The 19,795-nt window shown below is 43.2% G+C and overlaps 1 protein-coding gene across 2 annotated transcripts in view; it reads left to right on the top strand.

Annotated features, from left to right (window-relative positions):
• Positions 1 to 19,795, top strand: part of SAMSN1 (SAM domain, SH3 domain and nuclear localization signals 1) — a 147,674-nt gene that overhangs the window by 78,909 nt on the left and 48,970 nt on the right. For both annotated transcript variants that reach the window (XM_050958413.1, XM_050958424.1), the window contains 2 exons: positions 3,284 to 3,410; positions 5,622 to 5,998. In XM_050958413.1, the coding sequence (XP_050814370.1) occupies positions 3,284 to 3,410; positions 5,622 to 5,998 (504 nt within the window). The remainder of the gene's footprint in view (positions 1 to 3,283; positions 3,411 to 5,621; positions 5,999 to 19,795) is intronic.

Raw genomic sequence — 19,795 nt, 5'->3', positions numbered from 1 at the left:
AAGCTCATTAAAAGGTTTGGACAAATATATGCTGTCAAAACTTTTTTTTGGATCGAAAACTAGGGGTTTTTAAAAAGCAGAAAAAAATCGCGGACAATGTCTACTTTCCTTCAAAATTTTTTGTAGTTTTTTTTAATTGAAAAGCTGAAATTAGTCTGCCAAAACTTGAACATGGTTTGGGGTTTCAGAAGTGTGTGGCCAAATATTTGCTGCTTGCTGTGTTTGTTTAAAGAACCAATAAAATTTCTGCTTAAAGATAATCCAAAATTTTTGAAACACCTCAGCTTGTGACCAAACGCCTGAGCCCATCCAGTCAGAGATTTTTCCAGGTTTCTGATACTCTGCTGGTTTCCTTGACTCGTATCTGTCTCCATAACTTTGGGTTCATTTAGCTTAGAACATAAGAACATAAGAACGGCCATACTGGGTCAGACCAAAGGTCCATCCAGCCCATCTTATCTACCAACAGTGGCCAATGCCAAGTGCCCCAGAGGGAGTGAACCTAACAGGTAATAATCAAGTGATCTCTCTTCTGCCATCCATCTCCACCCTCTGACAAACAGAGGCTAGGGACACCATTCCTTACCTATCCTGGCTAATAGCCATTAATGGACTTAACCTCCATGAATATATTGTTTCCTAGAGACTGTTTCCACAGTGTCCCTCACAAACTGGAGACAGTTACTGTGGGTTTGTCTTTAGTATAGCTTATGTACATACTCCACAAACTGAGCATTTGAGCTTATTCCAGAATCTGGGATGAGCCTATGTTGTGAAAACCGAAATGCTCAAATTAGCACATGCATGTGAATGGACACAGGGTGCTAAAATTAAATTAATCCAGGGGTTCTCAAACTGGGGGTCGGGACCCCTCAGGGAGTCACAAGGTTATTACTGGGGGTCGTGAGCTGTCAACCTCCACCTCAAGCCCCACTTTGCCTCCAGCATTTATAATAGTGTTAAATATATTTAAAAGTGTTTATAAGGGGGGGTCACACTCAGAGGTTTGCTATGTGAAAGGAGTCACCAGTATAAAAGTTTGAGAATGACTGAATTACCTGAAGAACCTCTGGAGCAGGGGAATGCAGGGGATGCGGGGGGTCTCCCTTGGTAGGGTTGGGAAGGAGGTAGATGGTGTAGGCTATTGGTCTTCTCATGTGATCCCTCCCCCATGGAAAAGATAACAGCTTGATTCTTTGTGTTAAATAGCTGTCTGAAAGCCTTAAACTGCTGAATGAGCTTTAGGGTAGGGAAGGCTGTGCCTCCCCAAACTGCCTGGTGCTGCCCCTTATCTGACCTCCATTCACTTCCTGCCCCTCGACTGCCCCCCTCAGAATCCCTGACCCATCCTGCTCCTTGTCCCCTCACCGACCACCCGAGACCCCCTCCCCAACCACCACCCCAGGACCCCACCCCCCATCAACCCCTCCTGTTCCCTGACTGCCCCAACCCCTATCCACCTCCACCCTCGCAGAGTCCTGACAGACCCCCGGAATGCCCACAATCCAACCCCCCGTTCCCTGCCCCCTGACCACTGCCATGCTGCTTACCCCTGCTTCCCCCCTCTCCCAGGGGCTCAGCATGCCATGTCCAGGAGCAGCCTTGGACAGCACTGCAGCAGCGTGGCTCTAGCAGGGCCTGAGCTCCTGCCTGTCAGCCACGAGGTCGCAGCCCTGCCCCCTTACCACGCGGCTCCAAGCAGGGAGGAGCTCAGGCCCCACAGGAGCCATGCTTCTTAACCTCTGTCCAGGACTGCTCCTGGGTTACTCCCAGCTCTCCCTCCTCTCTGAGCCTCAGCACGCCACCTTCAGGAGCTGCCCTGGCCCCTGGACAGTGCAGCAGCGGCCTGGCTTCAGCGGGACCGGAGCACGCAGCCCCACCCCCTTACCATGCGGCTCTGAGCGGGGAAGAGCTCATGCCCTGCCAGAGCCATGCTGCTTTAACTCTGTCCAGGGCCACTCCTGGATGCGGTGCACTGGCGGATTGGGGAAGGCGGAGGTGGGTCCAGGGCCAGAGCATTCTCATAGGGTCCCCTGCGGGGCCTGGGGCAAATTGCCCCACTTGTCCCCCCTTCCCCCAGCAGCCCTGTTTGTAATATTACAGAAGAGATGTTGACATATTAGACTAAATTCTCAGCTGGTGTAAATGGGAGGCACTCCACTGAAGTCAATGGAGCTAGATCCATTTACACCAGCAGAGAATATGCATTTAATTAGAAGATCATAGTTAGCATTGTGCCAAAATCCACTATTGTAAAAAAACAACCTTTCAGTTTTACTCCTTTTATTTATTTATGTTTGCTGGTGTCCACTGAAAGGCAGTTACCGCAGGTGACATTTGACCATGGGAAACAGCTTGCTTGCTACTGAAACAGAGAATTTCTGCATCCAACTCCAAGGAGAAAGTTGCAGCTGGGAATAGAACTCAAGAGTTCCTGGCTCTCGAAATGCACTACGTTCAAGCCACTCTATGGCTACATTATATAATAATATAGCCATTTATATTAATAAATACTGTTTAAATCCAAACTCTCTAATAGTTTTACACACATAGAGATGTTACTTAATACTAGAAGCCTTTGGAACCTAAACTCCAAACTTCTGGAGGATTGTTTGTGCCTAATAGAGTGTTGTGATAGTTTTGTGATGTTGGAAAATGCCCAGTAAACATCTTATTGTCTGGATGATTTGAATTTAAGCTAGGAAGAGAAGAAAGGCCTCAGTTTAGGGAAACATCCCTGTTCAGGACAGCACTTAAGCACAAGTCCAGTGTCTCAACAGAGTTGAGATATAAGCACATGTTAAAAGTTGAGCACATGCTTAAGTGCTGTCCTGAATAGGGAAAGATTTTAAGCTCATCCTTAAATTCTTACTTGAATTGTGGTTTCAAAAGCAAATGCTTTTGCCTGGTGATATTCATTAGTTTTGTGGACATTTCCACACCATTCAGAATCATCACATGTAATTTGAGGGCTGTGATATTTGGGAACCATGAAGGTGAGCAGCATGCACACAGATCTAGAACTGATGGGTCTCCTGATTTTCCTGTGAAGTTTTTTCTCAGGTTGCCCTCTTGTCATGATATACGTGACCTCAAACGTGCCGCTTGAGACTCGCCTTCCAAAGCCATTGCAGAGATGATTAATCCTCATCTTGTTCACTGATCCAAAGTCCTTGGCTATGATGCTGAACTTCCTTGCATCTCAAAATAAACAATAGAACACCTGTGTAGTACATTATAATGTTTATTATTTATTCTCATTTTTATTTTGTTTTTCAATTAGGTTCCAGAATCAGACAATAATAAAGCTGAATCAATGGGAACATTAAAACGATTGCAGAAATTGGTCCGAACCAAGAAAACCAGTATACATAGTTTGGATGATGTCAAACATGTTTTGATACCTCTCAGTAAGTAAAGAGCCATTTTAGTGTACTTGCACACATTTGGAAAATGTCACTTTACTGAACAAAGGTGTAAATGATCTTGCTTTGATCTGGGCTGGGCTGTCATTCAAAGTCACTCTAGATGCCCCTTTCAACAACTTAGATGCCATACCAAATGTGACTGCACTGCCATGATAGCATAACAAAGGTGATATGTGGAAAATTATTTCCCATTACATCAGTTTATATTTAGTAATAAATACTGTTTCTTGCAACTGAGGGGGAGTTGTCCTAAATAGCGGAATAGAACACTCAGGCTTTCATCTTGGGGCCATTGTGTTTTTTGTCAAGTTTCTCAGCTTTATCTCTGTCATGGTATAATTCCCCACTCTGAACCTTAGCGTCCAAAAGATGAGGTACCAGCGTGAATTCCTCTAAGCTCAATTACCAGCTTAGTACTTGTAGCGCTGCCACCAACCAGGAATTCCAGTGCCTGGTACACTCTGGTCCCCCCAGCACCTTGTCCGGGGACCCCCAAGACCCAGACCCTCTGGATCTTAACACAAGGAAAGTAAACCCTTTTCCTCACCATTGCCTCTCCCAGGCTTCCCCTCCCTGGGTTACCCTGGAAGATTACTGTGATTCAAACTCCTTGAATCTTAAAACAGAGAGGAAAATTCACCTCCCCTCCTTCTCTCTCTCCCTCCCAGACTCTCCCTGAGAGAGAAAGTAATCCTAACACAGAGAGAAAATAACCTTTCTCTCCCCCTTCCCTCCTTTCTCCCCATCAATTCCCTGGTAGATCCAGACCCAGTCCTCTGGGGTCTCACCAGAATAAAAAAAACAATCAGGTTCTTAAACAAGAAAAGCTTTTAATTAAAGAAAGAAAAAACAGTAAAAATTATCTTTGTAAATTTAAGATGGAATATGTTACAGGGTCTTTCAGCTATAGACACTGGGAATACCCTCCCAGCCTAAGTATACTAGTACATATTAAAATCCTTTTATCAAAATACAAATTTGAACTCCTTCCAGCCAAATACACATTTGCAAATAAAGAAAACAAACATAAGCCTAACTCGCTTTACCTACCTAGTACTCACTAGTCTGAACTTATAAGAGCCTGTATCGGAGAGATTGGAGAGAAACCTGGTTGCACGTCTGGTTCCTCTGAGCCCCCAGAGTGAACAACAACCAAAATCTAACAGCACACACAAAAACTTCCCTCCCTCAAGATTTGAAAGTACCCTGTCCCCTGATTGGTCCTCTGGTCAGGTGGCAGCCAGGCTAACTGATCTTCTTAACCCTTTCCAGGCAAAAGAGATATGAAGTACTTCTGTTCTATTAACTCTTACTATCTGTTCATGACAATCTCATACTTTACATGAAGAAGGCAAAATGCACAGAAGAAAAGATGATGTTTATCAGTCCTTGAGTCAATGACAGTAGGAGGCGCTAGAGAACACAAAAATCTGTGGCACAAAAAGTAGGTTATTGTTGCAACACACCTGATTGCTTGGAGTATCCCAAAGTTGATGCCAAGCAGGTATTCTAAAGCTGATGCTGAACTCGGGTTATTTTCAAGTGCTTTCACCAGATCACCGATCAGATTGTGTAGCCGTTCTTTGTCTAAAGTGCAAGCATTAGCGCAGACATATGGTGCATTTATGTATAGGGTTATTTTTAAACTAATCCCAGCAAAATAAGTTGAGACCATTTAATGAACTGCTGCCCCAGCCGGATCAGTGATGCAGTGAAACCACATGAGGAGATTCAGGGTTCAGCAGCTACTTTGAGATTTCCATGCATAGACTATGAGTAGGTGAATTATTCAGGAAAATATTCTGGGCTCTTGTCAATTAGTCTCCTAAACCAAACTCATGCATTGTGTGAGTATTGTATCATAATGATGTTTGTTTAATGAAGTCATCATATTCAATGCAGAAATTACCATTATAATGCCCTGGGGAACCAGTAAAATTCTCCAGGCTTCTGAGGGAGCAGCAAGACATTTTATCAAATGGAAAATAAATCCTGCTTTGGTTCTAGAGGATAGAGTCATTGACCTATTAATTGGTCTTTTCCATCTCTCTAATTGCCATTATTCTTTGAGTTTATAGAGTTTTGGATTGCTTTCAGTATATATAACTCATTAGGCAAGATTTCAAATGGTAGCAAACATTCTGACTGCAAATGCAACATGTTGTAAAAAGAAAATCTTTTCAATTTTTAAAGATCCACCTCAAGACTCCTGTCTCTCTGAAGAGGAGGAGGAAGCACTGATTTCCTGCATGAAACTAACCAAGTCCCAGGAAAAAAAGGTCTGGAAAGACAATGCTAGGCGAAAGGAAGAAACTGAGACTAGAGCAGATTTTATTTCTGCTTCGTTGGGAAGATCTTATACTTCCAGACTGAGCAATATAGGAAATATTTCCATCCATTCAGAAACTGAATTTCAGCTATGGAGTGACTGGAAGCCTTTTCCCAATAATCAGCTCTGCCCATGTGATTTCGTGATCTCAAAAATAGAAAAATGGGAAAATTGTACTTGTTGTTCTCATCATCCGCATCTTACTTGCTCTGTCACTGATGTGGATCTTCCATATTCATGGGTAAGTGGTTTCCTTTGCCGTTAAATATGTCAGCAGTGGAAACTTATTGAACATCAGCGTAAGGGTCACTAGAATTTAGCACCTGGTTATCAAAAGTGAAATAATGAGAGGGGAAATTCAAAAGCTCAGATTCAGATCTGATGTGAACAGGTGAACTCCATTTGAGTTATGCCCACTTACACCAAGTTTGGATTTGGTCCAGGATATACAACTTGCAACAACATAAATACCAATGGTGTAGCATTTTAATATTTTACACCACTGTGTGATCTACCAGGGTGTTTAAACTTAGGATCTTTTTATATGTCTGTACAACAGTATATTGGGTTCTTTAGACATTCTCGTAAGGCATAATCCAAAGCCCACTGAAGTCAATGGGTGCCTTTCTATTGACTTAATGGGCTTTGGGTCAGGCTCTTAGTAGTCACTGTGATACTGGTAATGAGCTCCAAAATTCTGTCCAGAGGAATATCAGCAAGCGGTGCATTTGCCAGTGATAATGATTGTGCCCTTTGTATCAGGAGGGACTTGATTTTGAGGAAATTTTGTTGCTCTTAGGGATTCATGCAGCCAGTGCTAGAGACACAGAGTTTGATCTCCATTTGGAATAAGCTTTTTAAAAATTGTTTTAAGGGTCGTTTAAGACTTCAAAGGCCTAGAATGTGCCTGGATTGCATGGGAATGGGATGGTGCAGGGAGCCTTCCCTTCCCTTCCCTTCACTGCTCAAATTTCAGCTCCTGCATTTTCCACAGAGTAGAGATTGTTCCTTGCTAGCATCTACTGAGCTACTATTTTCCGAAAGAGGTGCTGGGAAGAGCCAGACAGTGGCCTCTAACCCTCACTGTGCCATGCAAATTTACTTCTATTGTACTCGGGGTAGAGTCTGGTTCTCAATGTGCAGTGAGTGCAACTCTGAGGGAGCAGAGGCTGCTGTTCCATCAGCTGGTGCAGTGGGCAGAGGGATACCCAGGTAACTGAAAAGTTAGAGCAAAGACTTCAGCCTTGTTTTGGATAATATTGAAGACAATGTGAGGTTTTCCCATTTTGCCTTCAATACATTTTTTTGTGGGGAATGCTGTGGACAAGCCTCACTTAATATGAACATACGGTGGAAACATCAATGTCCTTTCAAAAAATTCTCTTTAGCTTTTCACACAAACACTGTGGTGGTGGTATTCTTTACCCTGGTGAGATTTGTCCAGCCAGCGTCAAGATCAAGTGCCAACAAGAGTTGTTTTTTATTTCTTTTTTTTGTTGCGGGAGGGGGTTGTTGAGCCATCTGTTTTCTTAATTAATAGTTTTCTCCCTGATTTTAATTTATCTTTGTGGGTTTAGACTCTTTAGATTCAGATTATAGAGCAGAGCAAGACATCTCATTCTATCCATCTGCATTCTACCAACTGGCTCAGCAAAAGATTACAAGGATTAGATTTTCAGTTTTGCTTTTCAAGAATCAGTAGACGCCAGAAGTGGCTGTTTTGCATGTGAAGGGATCAGATTTAGGGGATGAAGTGGATGACAATTTTGATGATTCATCTATAACAGTAAAAATAGTCTATTTGAAAATATTGTCATCAACTCAATTTATAGTTAAGGAGTTTTAGTTTTATTGGTTTGGCTTGGCTAATATTCTCCTGCCTTTGGTCAAGTGTGAGGTGGAACAGACAGACTGAAGTAACTGTAGTACTAAAATTGATGTGTTTGTGCCCTGCTGTAATGGGGCAAGAGGAGGGGAAGGGGGACACTCTACATGCAAGAATAAGTTTTCAGGAGTCATTTCAGATAGACATGCTGTCTCTGATCTAGTTTGGGGATGGGAGAGCACCTACATTTTAGATTGGATGCAGTGTCATCCAACCACGCCTTGGTTATGTATGCAAACTTAGGGACCTCCGCTTTACTTAAATCATGAATGGTTGGTGCCTAATTAAACAGTGGTCTCATTAGTCAGCATGAAAGAAAGACATGAATCTCAATCTGATGCCTTCCTGAGAGATAAGGAACAAAAAAACCCAATGGAACCAAGACTAACTCACTCCAGGTTTTCTCTTCTGACTACTTCTTCTGCATTGTCTCTTCCTACCCACTACCTCAAGTTTCAAAATCAAGTGCCTCTCTTCCCAATTCTTCTCATGTTCAATACATGGCAGCATTGTTATATCTTCTCAGCCATTTTAAGATGGCCTTCAAAGTGCTACGACTGAGTGCCAAAATAAGCAACTTTAGAACTGACAACAAAGGGTACTCATCTTCTGTCACAGCAAATCTGCACCTCACTGACTCATTCTATCCATCAAGATCTCTCACAACCACTAAATCATAGAGAAACCCCAACCACATGGAACCCCTCAAACTCCTCTAGCTAAACTTTCCCACGTCCTTCCTAATTCAGTCCATAGTAGAAGCATGCCTTGCTCCGATTCTTTCCTCTGTGGGTGTCAGAGAGAGAGAGAGAGAGAACTGGGATCTCATGTAGAGTCTCCAACTTTATTATTATATGAAGGGTCATTATGTAGCATCAGAGCACTTTCAGATTTCAGTTCTGTAACAACTAATATACAACCCCATGGATGAATAGCTTCGTTATCAGTCTATAGCTAAAGCATCATCTGTGCCTCTTCCACATGAGTTAACGTAGACACAGAGTGTTTTTCTGCATTGTTTTTCCATTGAAACTATAATGAGAAATAGAGCTAAATTTTGCTGGGGACGACAGACCACTTTTGTAGCTTTTTGGAATCTCAAATGGTTTTTGTGTGCAATTATTGATATCAGCGTGCGTCCCGGAAAGATGTTATTCATAGGATCTATTATTCCTTCCTCCTTAAGAGAAAGTTTAATATACTTAGAAGATGTACTGAATGATTCTGCAAAAATTAAAAGGTACCTATAGACACAGAAACTACTTTGCTGCACGCAACACTACTTCAAAGTGTGTCAAGTAGAGAAATGAGTGGTACAGCCCAGTGTAAAACATTGTAATGTTAAGTGTCAGCTGAAAAACAGGGGGAAATAATGATCAGATGCCAGCTTAATAATCACTTAACCTTTATGAGGGTGGTAGTTCCTTTTTTTTGATCTCTCACTCTTTCTCAAGCTATTTCACCAGTAAAAGACTACGTCAGTTGTTTGTGGCTGAGACTTTTCTTAACACTTTGTGGATTACTAGAAACTCTTCTTGTGCTATCTATAATTTAGAAATCTTGCTATCCAGACAGGGCAATAGTCTACTTAGAAGTGCCACATCCGGAAAGCAGTGATCATAGCACTATGGCTAACCTCCAGTTTAAAAAAAAACCAAAAGTTTTATTGTTTGGTATTTTTTTAACATAGTCCCATACACTGTATTCAATACAGGATAAAATAATTGCTTTACAAAATATGTTATACTATTTATTTATTTATAGAAGCATTTTGATCTTGGACTTGGACAAAACAATATCCCAGGTATTTCTTTGAAGTATATCCTTCTAATGTCACACTTGCGATACTAATATATTCTTAGTAACCTTTATAAGACATGGTTATGGACCATCATGTGGGGTGCTATCATGAGTATTATGGTAGACCAGAAGTTTTCAGACAGCTGTATGGCTAGCCTACTGTGACCGGGTCCGCGGGGTTAAACCTGGACTGTGGGACTGCTGACTCTGCTTTCCCACCAACATGGACTGGCCCTCACACTGTGATGCTGATGTCAAGTTACAAGCCTCTGACAGGCACTACACTTAGGGTATGTCTACACTACGGGATTATTCCGATTTTACATAAACCGTTTTTTAAAAACAGATTGTATAAAGTTGAGTGCACGCAGCCACACTAAGCATATTATTTCGGCAGTGTGCATCCATGTACCGAGGCTAGCGTCGATTTCCGGAGTGTTGCACTGTGGGTAGCCATCCCGTAGCTATCCCATAGTTCCCGCAGTCTCCCCCGCCCATTGGAATTCTGGGTTGAGATCCCCATGCAAAAACAGTGTTGCAGGTGATTCTGGGTAAATGTTGTCACTCAATCCTTCCTCCATGACAGCAACGGCAGACAATCTTTTCATGCCCTTTTGCCCTGGATTGCCCTGGCAGACGCCATAGCATGGCAACCATGCAGCCCATTTAGCCTTTTGTCACTGTCACCTTATGTGTACTGGATGCTGCTAACAGACACGGTTCTGCAGTGCTACACAGCAGCATTCATTTGCCTTTGCAAGGTAGCGGAGACAGTTAGCAGCTATAGCACCGTCTGCAATTGAAAATTGGCGATGACATTTATCAGTCATTTTGCACCGTTTGCAATTGGAAATTGGTGATGATGGTTATCAGTCCTTTTGTACCATCTGCTGCTGTCATGGGTGCCCCTGGCTGGCCTCGCTGAGGTTGGCCGGGGGCGCATGGACAAAAATGGAAATGACTCCCCAAGTCATTCCCTTCTTTATGTTTTGTCTAAAAATAGAGTCAGTCCTGTCTAGAATACGAGGCAAGTATACTAGAGAACCAGAGAGCACAGCCGGTCCGGGTCAGAGCCCCAGAGATCCCCCAGAAATGATGATGCCATTCTAGAGGGCCCCCCTGCAACAACCCCACCGGTTGCTTCCCTCTTTCCCCAACCCTCCTGGGCTACCATGGCAGTGTCCACCCCCATTTGTGTGATGAAGTAATAAAGAATGCAGGAATAAGAAACAGTGACTTTTTAGTGAGATAAAATGAGGAGGCAGCAGCCTCCCGCTGCTATGATAGTCCAGGCAGTACAGGTTCTTCATTAGACATGAAAGGTGGGGGCTGATGGAGCTCAGCCCCCAGTTGCTATGATGAGGATGGTTTTCAATCCTTTTGCACCATCTTCTGGGAATGACCAGGAGTCATTCCCATTGTTGTCCAGGTGCCCCCGGCCAACCTCACCGAGGCCAGCCAGGAGCACTCAAGGGATGATGAGGACGGTTTTCCACCATTTTGTACGGTCTAACATCAGGAAAGTAAGGGGAAGGGATGCTGCTGTTCAGCGCCGCAGCACCGCGTCTACCAGCAGCATGCAGTAGACATACAGTGACATTGAAAAAAGGTGAGAAAAGATTTTTTTTTCCTTTTTCTTTCACAGGGGAGAGGGGAGTAAATTGACGAGATATACCCTGAACCAGCCGGGACAATGTTTTTGACCCTTCAGGCATTGGGAGCTCAGCCAAGAATGCAAATGCTTTTCGGAGACTACAGGGACTGTGGGATAGCTGGAGTCCTCAGTCCCCCCTCCCTCCCTCCATGAGTGTCCATTTGATTCTTTGGCTTTCCGTTACGCTTGTCACGCAGCACTGTGTTGAGTCCCTGCTGTGGCCTCTGTCTGGAGATTTTTTCAAATGCTTTGGCATTTCGTCTTCTGAACCGGAGCTCTGATAGAACAGATTTGTCTCCCCATAAAGCGATCAGATCCAGTATCTCCCGTACAGTTCGTGCTGATCAGCGCTCCATGCTGGGCAAACAGGAAATGAAATTCAAAAGTTTGCGGGGCTTTTCCTGTCTACCTGGCCACTGCATCCGAGTTCAGATGGCTTTCCAGAGCAGTCACAATAGTGCACTGTGGGATACCACCCAGAGGCCAATACCGTCGAATTGTGGCCACACTAACCCTAACCCAACATGACAATACCGATTTCAGCGCTACTCCCCTCATCAGGGAGGAGTACAGAAATCGGTTTTAAGAGCCCTTTATATCGATAAAGGGCTTCGTTGTGTGGACGGGTGCAGGGTTAAATCTGTTTAATGCTGCTAAATTCGGTATAAACACGTAGTTTAGACCAGGCTTTACACAGCCATCCACAGGTAGGGACATACCCAACTATGTTACATGAATGACCTCCCAGCTACTCATGAACAAATAAAGAGACACCTGGCAATTCCCCCCCAACCCCCCAGCCTGGCACCCCAGAACTGTACCTTGCCCTGGTCAGAAGTCTGGCCAATATAAGTTCATTACCCAGTCTGCCTCTCCCTCGTGGAGAGGACATACGCCTGCCTTCGTAAACTGAGCTGAGATTTCTCAAGCACTTCAGCAAGAAGACACTGTTTTAGGTAAAATATAAAACAGATTTATTATCTACAGAAAGATAGATTTGAAGTGATTATAAATGATAGATTTAAAGGTCAAACTTTGTTACCTTAGGAAATAAAGATAGAAACATTCATTCTTAATCCTAAACTTTTAGTCTATGCAAGAGTTAAATTATACAGCTTTTCTCACCCTGACATTTGGTACAAGCAGGTTACAGTTTCTCAGTATACAGACTGGGACTCTTTTCCAGCCTGGGACCAAACTTCCCTAATATAAACTCTTTGTCCTCCAGATGTGTTTCTGGGTGTTGAGATGAGGGGGCGAGGGAGGGGGAGGAGTGAGGCCAAGTGATGATATCACTTCTCTTTTATGCTTTCTTCAAGCTTGCTGGAAATATATTTGTTGTGAAGTGGGTTAGTCCGCCCCCACAATGTTCGTGCCTTCTCCGAGAAGTTTCTAGGATAGTGGATTGTGTATTGATGAGCTATTAATCACCTGTCTGGCTATTGATGGCTACTCCTTTGATGCAGCTGAATGGCTGGCTTGTGGGTGTTCCTGATCTCACAATATATTTCAGTAATATTTATATATATATATAAGGCATAGTTTGTATAAAATACAGCATAACTGTATGCCAGTAGTTACTATGGGGATTCCGGGGTGCTACTTTGAAGTACAGAGTGTCACACATACCAAGTACAGTGTTGTGAAAGATGGTGTGGTCCATTGTGTAAAACAGTGGCCTGGGATGCAGAAGATTTGAGTTCTGTTCCCCATTGAGCTGCTGTATAAGTCACATAATCTCTTTTAGAAAGTTTTTTTATTCCTTTTCCCACAACTGGGGTAAATTTATTAGATCTCTGTTATTACAACAGTGGCTTATTATTCCCCATCTGCAAAATGAGAATAATGATGTTTATCCACCCTTTCCCAAGGTGCTTTGAGATCTACAGCTGGAAGGTGCTAAATAAGTGCTAAGAATTATTATCTCCTTTGTAATATACTTTGAGATATATAGATGAAAAGTGCTACATAAGAAATAGATTTTGTTATTATTTTATTATATGATTAACTTGAAAGGACACTTCATACATTTTCCCCTGATACTATAGACTGGATTTCCCAAATTTTGAGGCTGCTTTCCCTCCTTCACACCCCTGGCAACCTCTGGCCTTTCTTCTCCCAGCACCAGTTCTACAGGTCACTTTGGCCACTTCCCAGCATCTCTCCTGAGCCTGTAGTTGCACAGCTGTTTCCCTACTGACCTGCTTTCCTTCTCAGCTCTGCTCATGGCCACTACCTTGGCCTGGCTCTCCCAGACTTCAACTGCCATCGTGCTCTTCTTCCTGGCTCCGCCTGCCCACAGCAAGTTCTTGGCTGCTTCCTCCAGTTTTTTACTTGCACTCTGGCATTGTCTCCTGTCTGTCACTTTTGTCCATGATGCAAAACCGGTATACGTATCACTGCTGCTACAATGACCAGTGTCTCCCACAACACACCTTTCAAGATCCATGAGTCCTACACAAACCTATCACAACATCCAATACACTATGTGCCCCAATAACAACTATGTGGGTGAAACCAGACAATCAATACACTCTCAAATGAACTCTCACAGAAAAATGATAAGACAAAGACACCATATCACCTGTGGCTGAATACTTCACAAAGCGATCACTCTATATCTGACTTTTCAGTCCTCATCCTCAAAGGAAAGCTGCACAACACTTTCAAAAGACAAACCTGAGAGCTTAAATTCATAACTCTGCTAGATGCTAAAAACCATGGACTGAACAGAAACATTGGATTTATGGCTGATTACAACAATTAGTAACACACTAAACACCAGAGCGCCCCTCCACCCCACCCTACAAGCTTTTTCTCCTTCCCCCCCACCCCACCCCCGTGTCTGGAGAGGTGTTAATTGGCCACTTCACCTTGAATGGTCCCTTGCAATATGTGTTAACAATTTGTCCCATCTTATATTTATCTGTGGCACTCTCTCACTAACAACGTAAAGCAGTGCTCTAACGTGGCTGTGTAGTCATGGCATCAGTGCTGGGAGAGAGCTCTCAAGCATTGTAAAAAAACCACCCCCATGAGGGGAGTAGCTACCAGCGCTGGTGCACTGTCCACACTGCCACTTTTCAGCGCTGAAACTTGAATTGCTTGGGGTGTGTTTTTTCACCCCAGAAGAAGAAAGTTTCAGTGCTGTAAAGTGGCAGTGTAGACAAGGCCTAAGTACATGTCCCAGACCTGAAGAAGGGCTCTGTGTAAGTTGGAAAGCTTGTCAACACCAACAGAAGTTGTTCCAATAAAAGATATTACCTCACTCTTTTTGTCTCTGTAATATCCTGGGACTGACACTATAGGAGTGTATACTTACTGTTTCTGCTCATAATGGTTCTTCTAGGTGCTACCTATTGGTTAAGTTCTGATGTGGGCCCCTGGCTACCTTGTGGTGACCAGTGACCCGATCATTATCCTCCAGGTCATTGTAGTGGGTGCAGGGCATCCAGTAATGAACAAACAGAAAAAAACAGATGCAGTTGTGCTGCAAAATTTATTTTAGGAAGTCGAAAGCTTCCAGTTCTGCTTTTTGGCTGTCTCAAACCCAGGGGACATTTAAGAGAAATATTTCTACATCATTGCAGACAAGTTAGTGTTTCCTGCTGAGCAGAACTATGGGCTTTTTATAGTTTTTTGGGTGTACTATTTTCATAAGATATAGGGCCATCAAATTGGTTTGGGTTTTTTTTTACACATCTTATCCCTTTTGATGACTACAGGCCTTCCTGTCACTTCAAAAAGAATTCCAGATTAAATTTAGAATTCTTAATTGGCATGCATGTAACTGGCATATTGGGAAATCTAAGAAGATCTTTTCTGAAATATACATTTTAAAATTGGATAACTAAAGAGCTGGGTATTATTATGATAACTGTAGTTATCCCAATTTCAGGAAGTAGCTAATATTTCTGAGCTGTGGCTATTACTTATTTTTATTACAATAGCACCCAAAATATGCTAAACTCTACACAGGAAAAAGGGCCAGATTTTAGTTGTTTGAGCATTGGCCTGCTAAACCCAGGGTTATGAGTTCAATCCTTGAGGGGATCATGTAGAGATCTGGGGCCAAAATCTTTCTGGGTATTGGTCCTGCTTTGAGCAGGGGATTGGACTAGATGACCTCTTGAGGTCCCGTCTAACTCTGGTATTCTATGAGTCTATGAGGAGTAAATCTGTGGTTTCATAGGAGCTATGCTGATTTATACCATCTGGGAATCTGGCCCACAGTCTCTGCCCAAATCAGTTTACAATCTAAAAGACACACAATCTAAAGTGTGGTTGCCAGGGCTACAACAGAGAAAACAGTCAGGATGATGTTAGGCATGTGTGTTGTATTTCTGTGCCATGCTTATTTGACTGGGTTGTTTGTGGGTGGAAACTATCCCACTGTCCCTCTAACTAGTTTTTGTTAATTCCCGACTAAAGGCTCTCTACAGACTCATTATGATAATTGTTTTTTATTCAAACCCACTAAAATCCTAGCTAAACTCTCCCATTCCTCATGATCACCCTCCTCATGCCTTCAACCCAGCCTCTCGCCCTTTGTCCTAGCTACAGAATTAAGTGACTAATGCCTTCATGATGTCCTGGACTGCAAAGTGTGATGGTGATCTGATGGGAGCAGAGGACATGTCTAAAATATCTGTTGCACAATCCAAAGGCACGTACAATTTGCCAGCTTTTGGATTTTGTTCCAAACTCAAAACACATCCTGTCTTCAGACATCACCGGCATGGTGCTCTGTTCTATTCAATGATGATAACAGTCAGCGGCATGTATGTGTGTTCTCCCTATGTGCTGTCCCAGCTCTGCGCAGATAGCTGGCACAGCAGATCTTGAGCAAACCGCCCAATGACCACAGACTCTAATGAGGTACGAAGGCACCTGGCCAGGTTTATTGTCAAACAACACGCAGTCTCTAGCTCCCTGGATCAGATGTCTACAGTTCTGCTAGCACGTATGTGCTCCCTGACAATGGACCGGCTCAGTCAGTGGTGGGATTTGCCACTGCCCCCTAAACCAGGCAAAGACGTCCGCTCAGGGATGCATTCTTATACAGGTACTGAGACAGACCCAGGCCAGTGTGGTACAGGAGTCTGGTAGAAGGCAAATATACTGGTCACTGGATGAGTAGTTTTCTGTTCCCTGAGTGACCAGAGCAGGGGCTGCACACTAGAGTAATCAGGAACCTGCTAGAACCAATTAAGGCAGACAGGCTGATTAAAACACCTGCAGCCAATCAAGGCAGGCTAATCAGGGCACCTGGGTTTAAAAAGGAGCTCACTCCAGTCAGGTGAGGGGGAGCCAGGGGAGAGGAAGTGCATGTGAGGAGCTGGGAGCAAGAGGCACAAGGAGCTGAGAGTGAGAGGCTGTGCTGCTGGAGGACTAAGGAGTACAAGTGTTAGCAGACACCAGGAGGAAGGTCCTGTGGTGAGGATAAAGAAGGTGTTTGGAGGATGCCATGGGGAAGTAGCCCAGGGAGTTGTAGCTGTCATGCAGCTGTTACAGAGGATACTATAGACAGCTGTAATCCACTGGACCCTGGGCTGGAACCCAGAGTAGAAGGCAGGCCCGGGTTCCCCCCAAACCTCTCAACTCCTGATCAGACACAGGAGGAGTTGATCCAGACTTGTGGGGAAGATCACTGAAGTGAGCAAATCTGCCAATAAGCGCAGGACCCACCGAGGTAGAGGAGGAACTTTGTCACAGTACAAACAGGTTACACATCACTGAACGCATTGAGGTACAGCCCCTCTACTCATTAGGGTGCTGCCTTTCTCCTGGTACAGGTTGGTTCAAACAAGCAAGTCTATCCATTATATTGTCTATCCATCATATTGTCCTTTTGACCCTGTCTTTAGGCTGGGTCTGCCTGTTCCTTGTTATCTCTGTGGGATGTATTCATACCAGGCTGTTCTGGTGCCGTCCTGGCACATGTTCTTTTAGCAGCCTTCCTCTTGCCAACTTCTGTGAGCAGGGCCTGCCTCTGGCTCACAGCTTAACTTTGATCTATGTTAACAACGTCTTGACCATTACTTCAGCTCAGGCCTCATACTGGGCCTCTGTTACCAAGGGTTTATGTCTCAGGGCCTCATCTTACTACACATCCTAGGACTCTCAGAAATGTTGTTAAGGTGTTCTAATCTTGTGAGGGAATGGGGATGATTTATACCTAAATATGGTGTCAGTTCCCTGTGAAATGTGTGGGATTTGTGTTTGGATACTTAAAGGGATGAAAAATCAGGAGTTGTGACTGGTTCGGTTAGAATTCGGGGTTCCTTTAAACTTGAATCAGAAAATAAGGTCTGAGGTGAACCCATAAGAATTGAAACCAAAGATCTGCATGAACCCAGCAAACAGGAACTACTGAGTTTCACATAGCTTTAACATTTCCAAGGCTTTGATATCTGCGGCCCTTGATTTTGTTGCATATCTGTGTCTGTTTGTTTAAGAAGTTATAGTAGCTATAAGTTTATAAATGCATTTTGGCTCGCTTCAACAGAATACAGAATTGAGTGCAAATCACCGCTTAACACACACAGCCCAACGTACTTAGGCTCTGTGCCAGCAACTAAGTGGGTAATGGGGAGGGTGCAAATCACCCCACAATCCAGGGTGTGACACTGTAGCACATCTCTGCAGACACTATTAAGCCTCTGGGGCTTGAATGTCTGCTGAGTCCCCTCTACAGCACCAGTACAGTAATTTTTGGCCACTTTTCTGCATAGTCATTAAGGACCAGGCTGCAACATTTCCATTTGCATTGGCCCGTCTCCCTCTGTGGTTACGCTGCTCACACAAGCCCACTGTGGGACTTAGGGGATGTGGAAGAGATGGTGCCCATCCCTCATCACCAGGATGAATCTCACCTTATGGTTTTGAGTATTTTGAAATACCTTGCTGAGATTTTCAGAGCCACCTAGGGGAGTTAGACACATTATCCATTCATTTTAATGACAGATATGTGTGCAAATGACTGAGATTGGACCATTTCTTTTACAATCCAGGACCATGTCTTGGATATTTTTGTATTGCTGGTGCTGGTAAAATAAAATTATAATTAAGAGATTGTATTTACAGTAAGTATTTTTTTTAAATAAAACTGCTAATGTCAGTTGTACTGTTTCACTGACCGCTTGTTGTAAGGGAAACTTCCTGTTTGCCTCTGTTACCAGATCTACTGGCTTTGTTTCCAACATAGTTACTTGGTTCTCCTGAGCTACAGTCAGAAAGAAAGGGAAGTGATTCCTGAATTGCAGTCATGAAGCTATTTGAAGGGAAATATAATAGTTGGGAATGTAATGTGGAAATTCAGCATTTCATGTGGTTGGCCTTTGTGAATGTTATGAACATTTGCAATTAAAAAAAAAAGATGAAGGACTGATACCTGCTGCATGAAGCATGATTGAGTGTCAAATTTTAATTAAACTAAGTGCAGCTGCTGACAAAGTACTGCCAATGGAACGTACAACTTCCCCTTGGCATCTTCTAGAATTGTCAAAATGATGCAGTAATGAATACACAAAAGAAAATTAAATGTTGTCTGGCTAGTATTTTACATACGTATGCTATTATAATGCTGCCTTTTCCTGGATCATTTTCTGTTGTCAGTCTGGTATTTTATTACTGACTTTTGGGGGGATTTTTCAGAAGAACAATCTTTTTATGGTAGATCACCTCTCCTCTGATTTTGCGAAATGAAGCAGCTCTTCTGAAGAACTACACAGCTATCCTTGGATGTTATGCTTTGCTATCACATTAAATTCCTAGTTTTGACAATGAGCCCACACCGTTTAAGGCTTATCTCCCTATGGAAGCCTTCTCTTTCAATACAGTTCACCTCTGTACAGAGGGCTTAACTGCTGCAATTTGTCCCTCTGCACAGGGGTAAATTTTACACTTATGGCTTGATGTTATGCGAGGCCTATTACAGTCAGTGTCAAGTGATGCAGGATCTTAAGGTTCAGGCCTATGAAGTGCTGATTCTGCCCCTGATTCAGGAAAGCATTTAAGTATGTGTTTAAGTCCATCTTTATTCAGGCATACATTGAAGCATATGTTTAACTGTAAGCATGCCTTTAAGTCCCATTGGATCCTAGTTATTCTCTTTATTAGACTGATTTATTTTTATGCTTTAAAATTTTGCCCTCAAACTTATGGTTTAGGATAGGTGCTTCATAAATTGTATTGTGAATACAGAACTAATTGTGAATACAGAACTGCAGAACTAATGTAGAAATGGAGGAGAAGTCACGTGATATCAATGCTGAGCAAGGGTGTGAGAGGCTCAGAGAGGACTTCCAATGCTAGGATAATGTGATAACATAGGAGGGCTGGAGGGATAGTTCAGTGGTTTGAGCATTGGCCTGCTAAACCCAGGGTTGTGAGCCCAATCCTTGAGGGGGCTACTTAGGGGCCTGGGGCAAAATCAATATTTGGTCCTGCTACCGAAGGCAGGGGTGTGGACTCAATGACCTTTCAGGATCCCTTCCAGTTCTATAAGATAGGTATATCTCCATATACATTATATAACATCAGAAACATTGGTGTAAGGGCACCAGTTTAATGGATATTGTATAATTAATATGCATAAAGATCTTCTAGTGAAAGAAGGGTTGCTGTTCTGAGAACCTCCTAAGCCTAGACAAATTTAATTCCTAGTAGGGATGGGTGAACTCGTTTTGTTTAATTTC

The sequence above is a fragment of the Gopherus flavomarginatus genome, chromosome 1 (assembly GCF_025201925.1).
Source record: "Gopherus flavomarginatus isolate rGopFla2 chromosome 1, rGopFla2.mat.asm, whole genome shotgun sequence".
Classification (NCBI taxonomy): Eukaryota; Metazoa; Chordata; order Testudines; family Testudinidae; genus Gopherus; species Gopherus flavomarginatus.
This window is presented reverse-complemented; position numbering and strand designations above follow the sequence as displayed.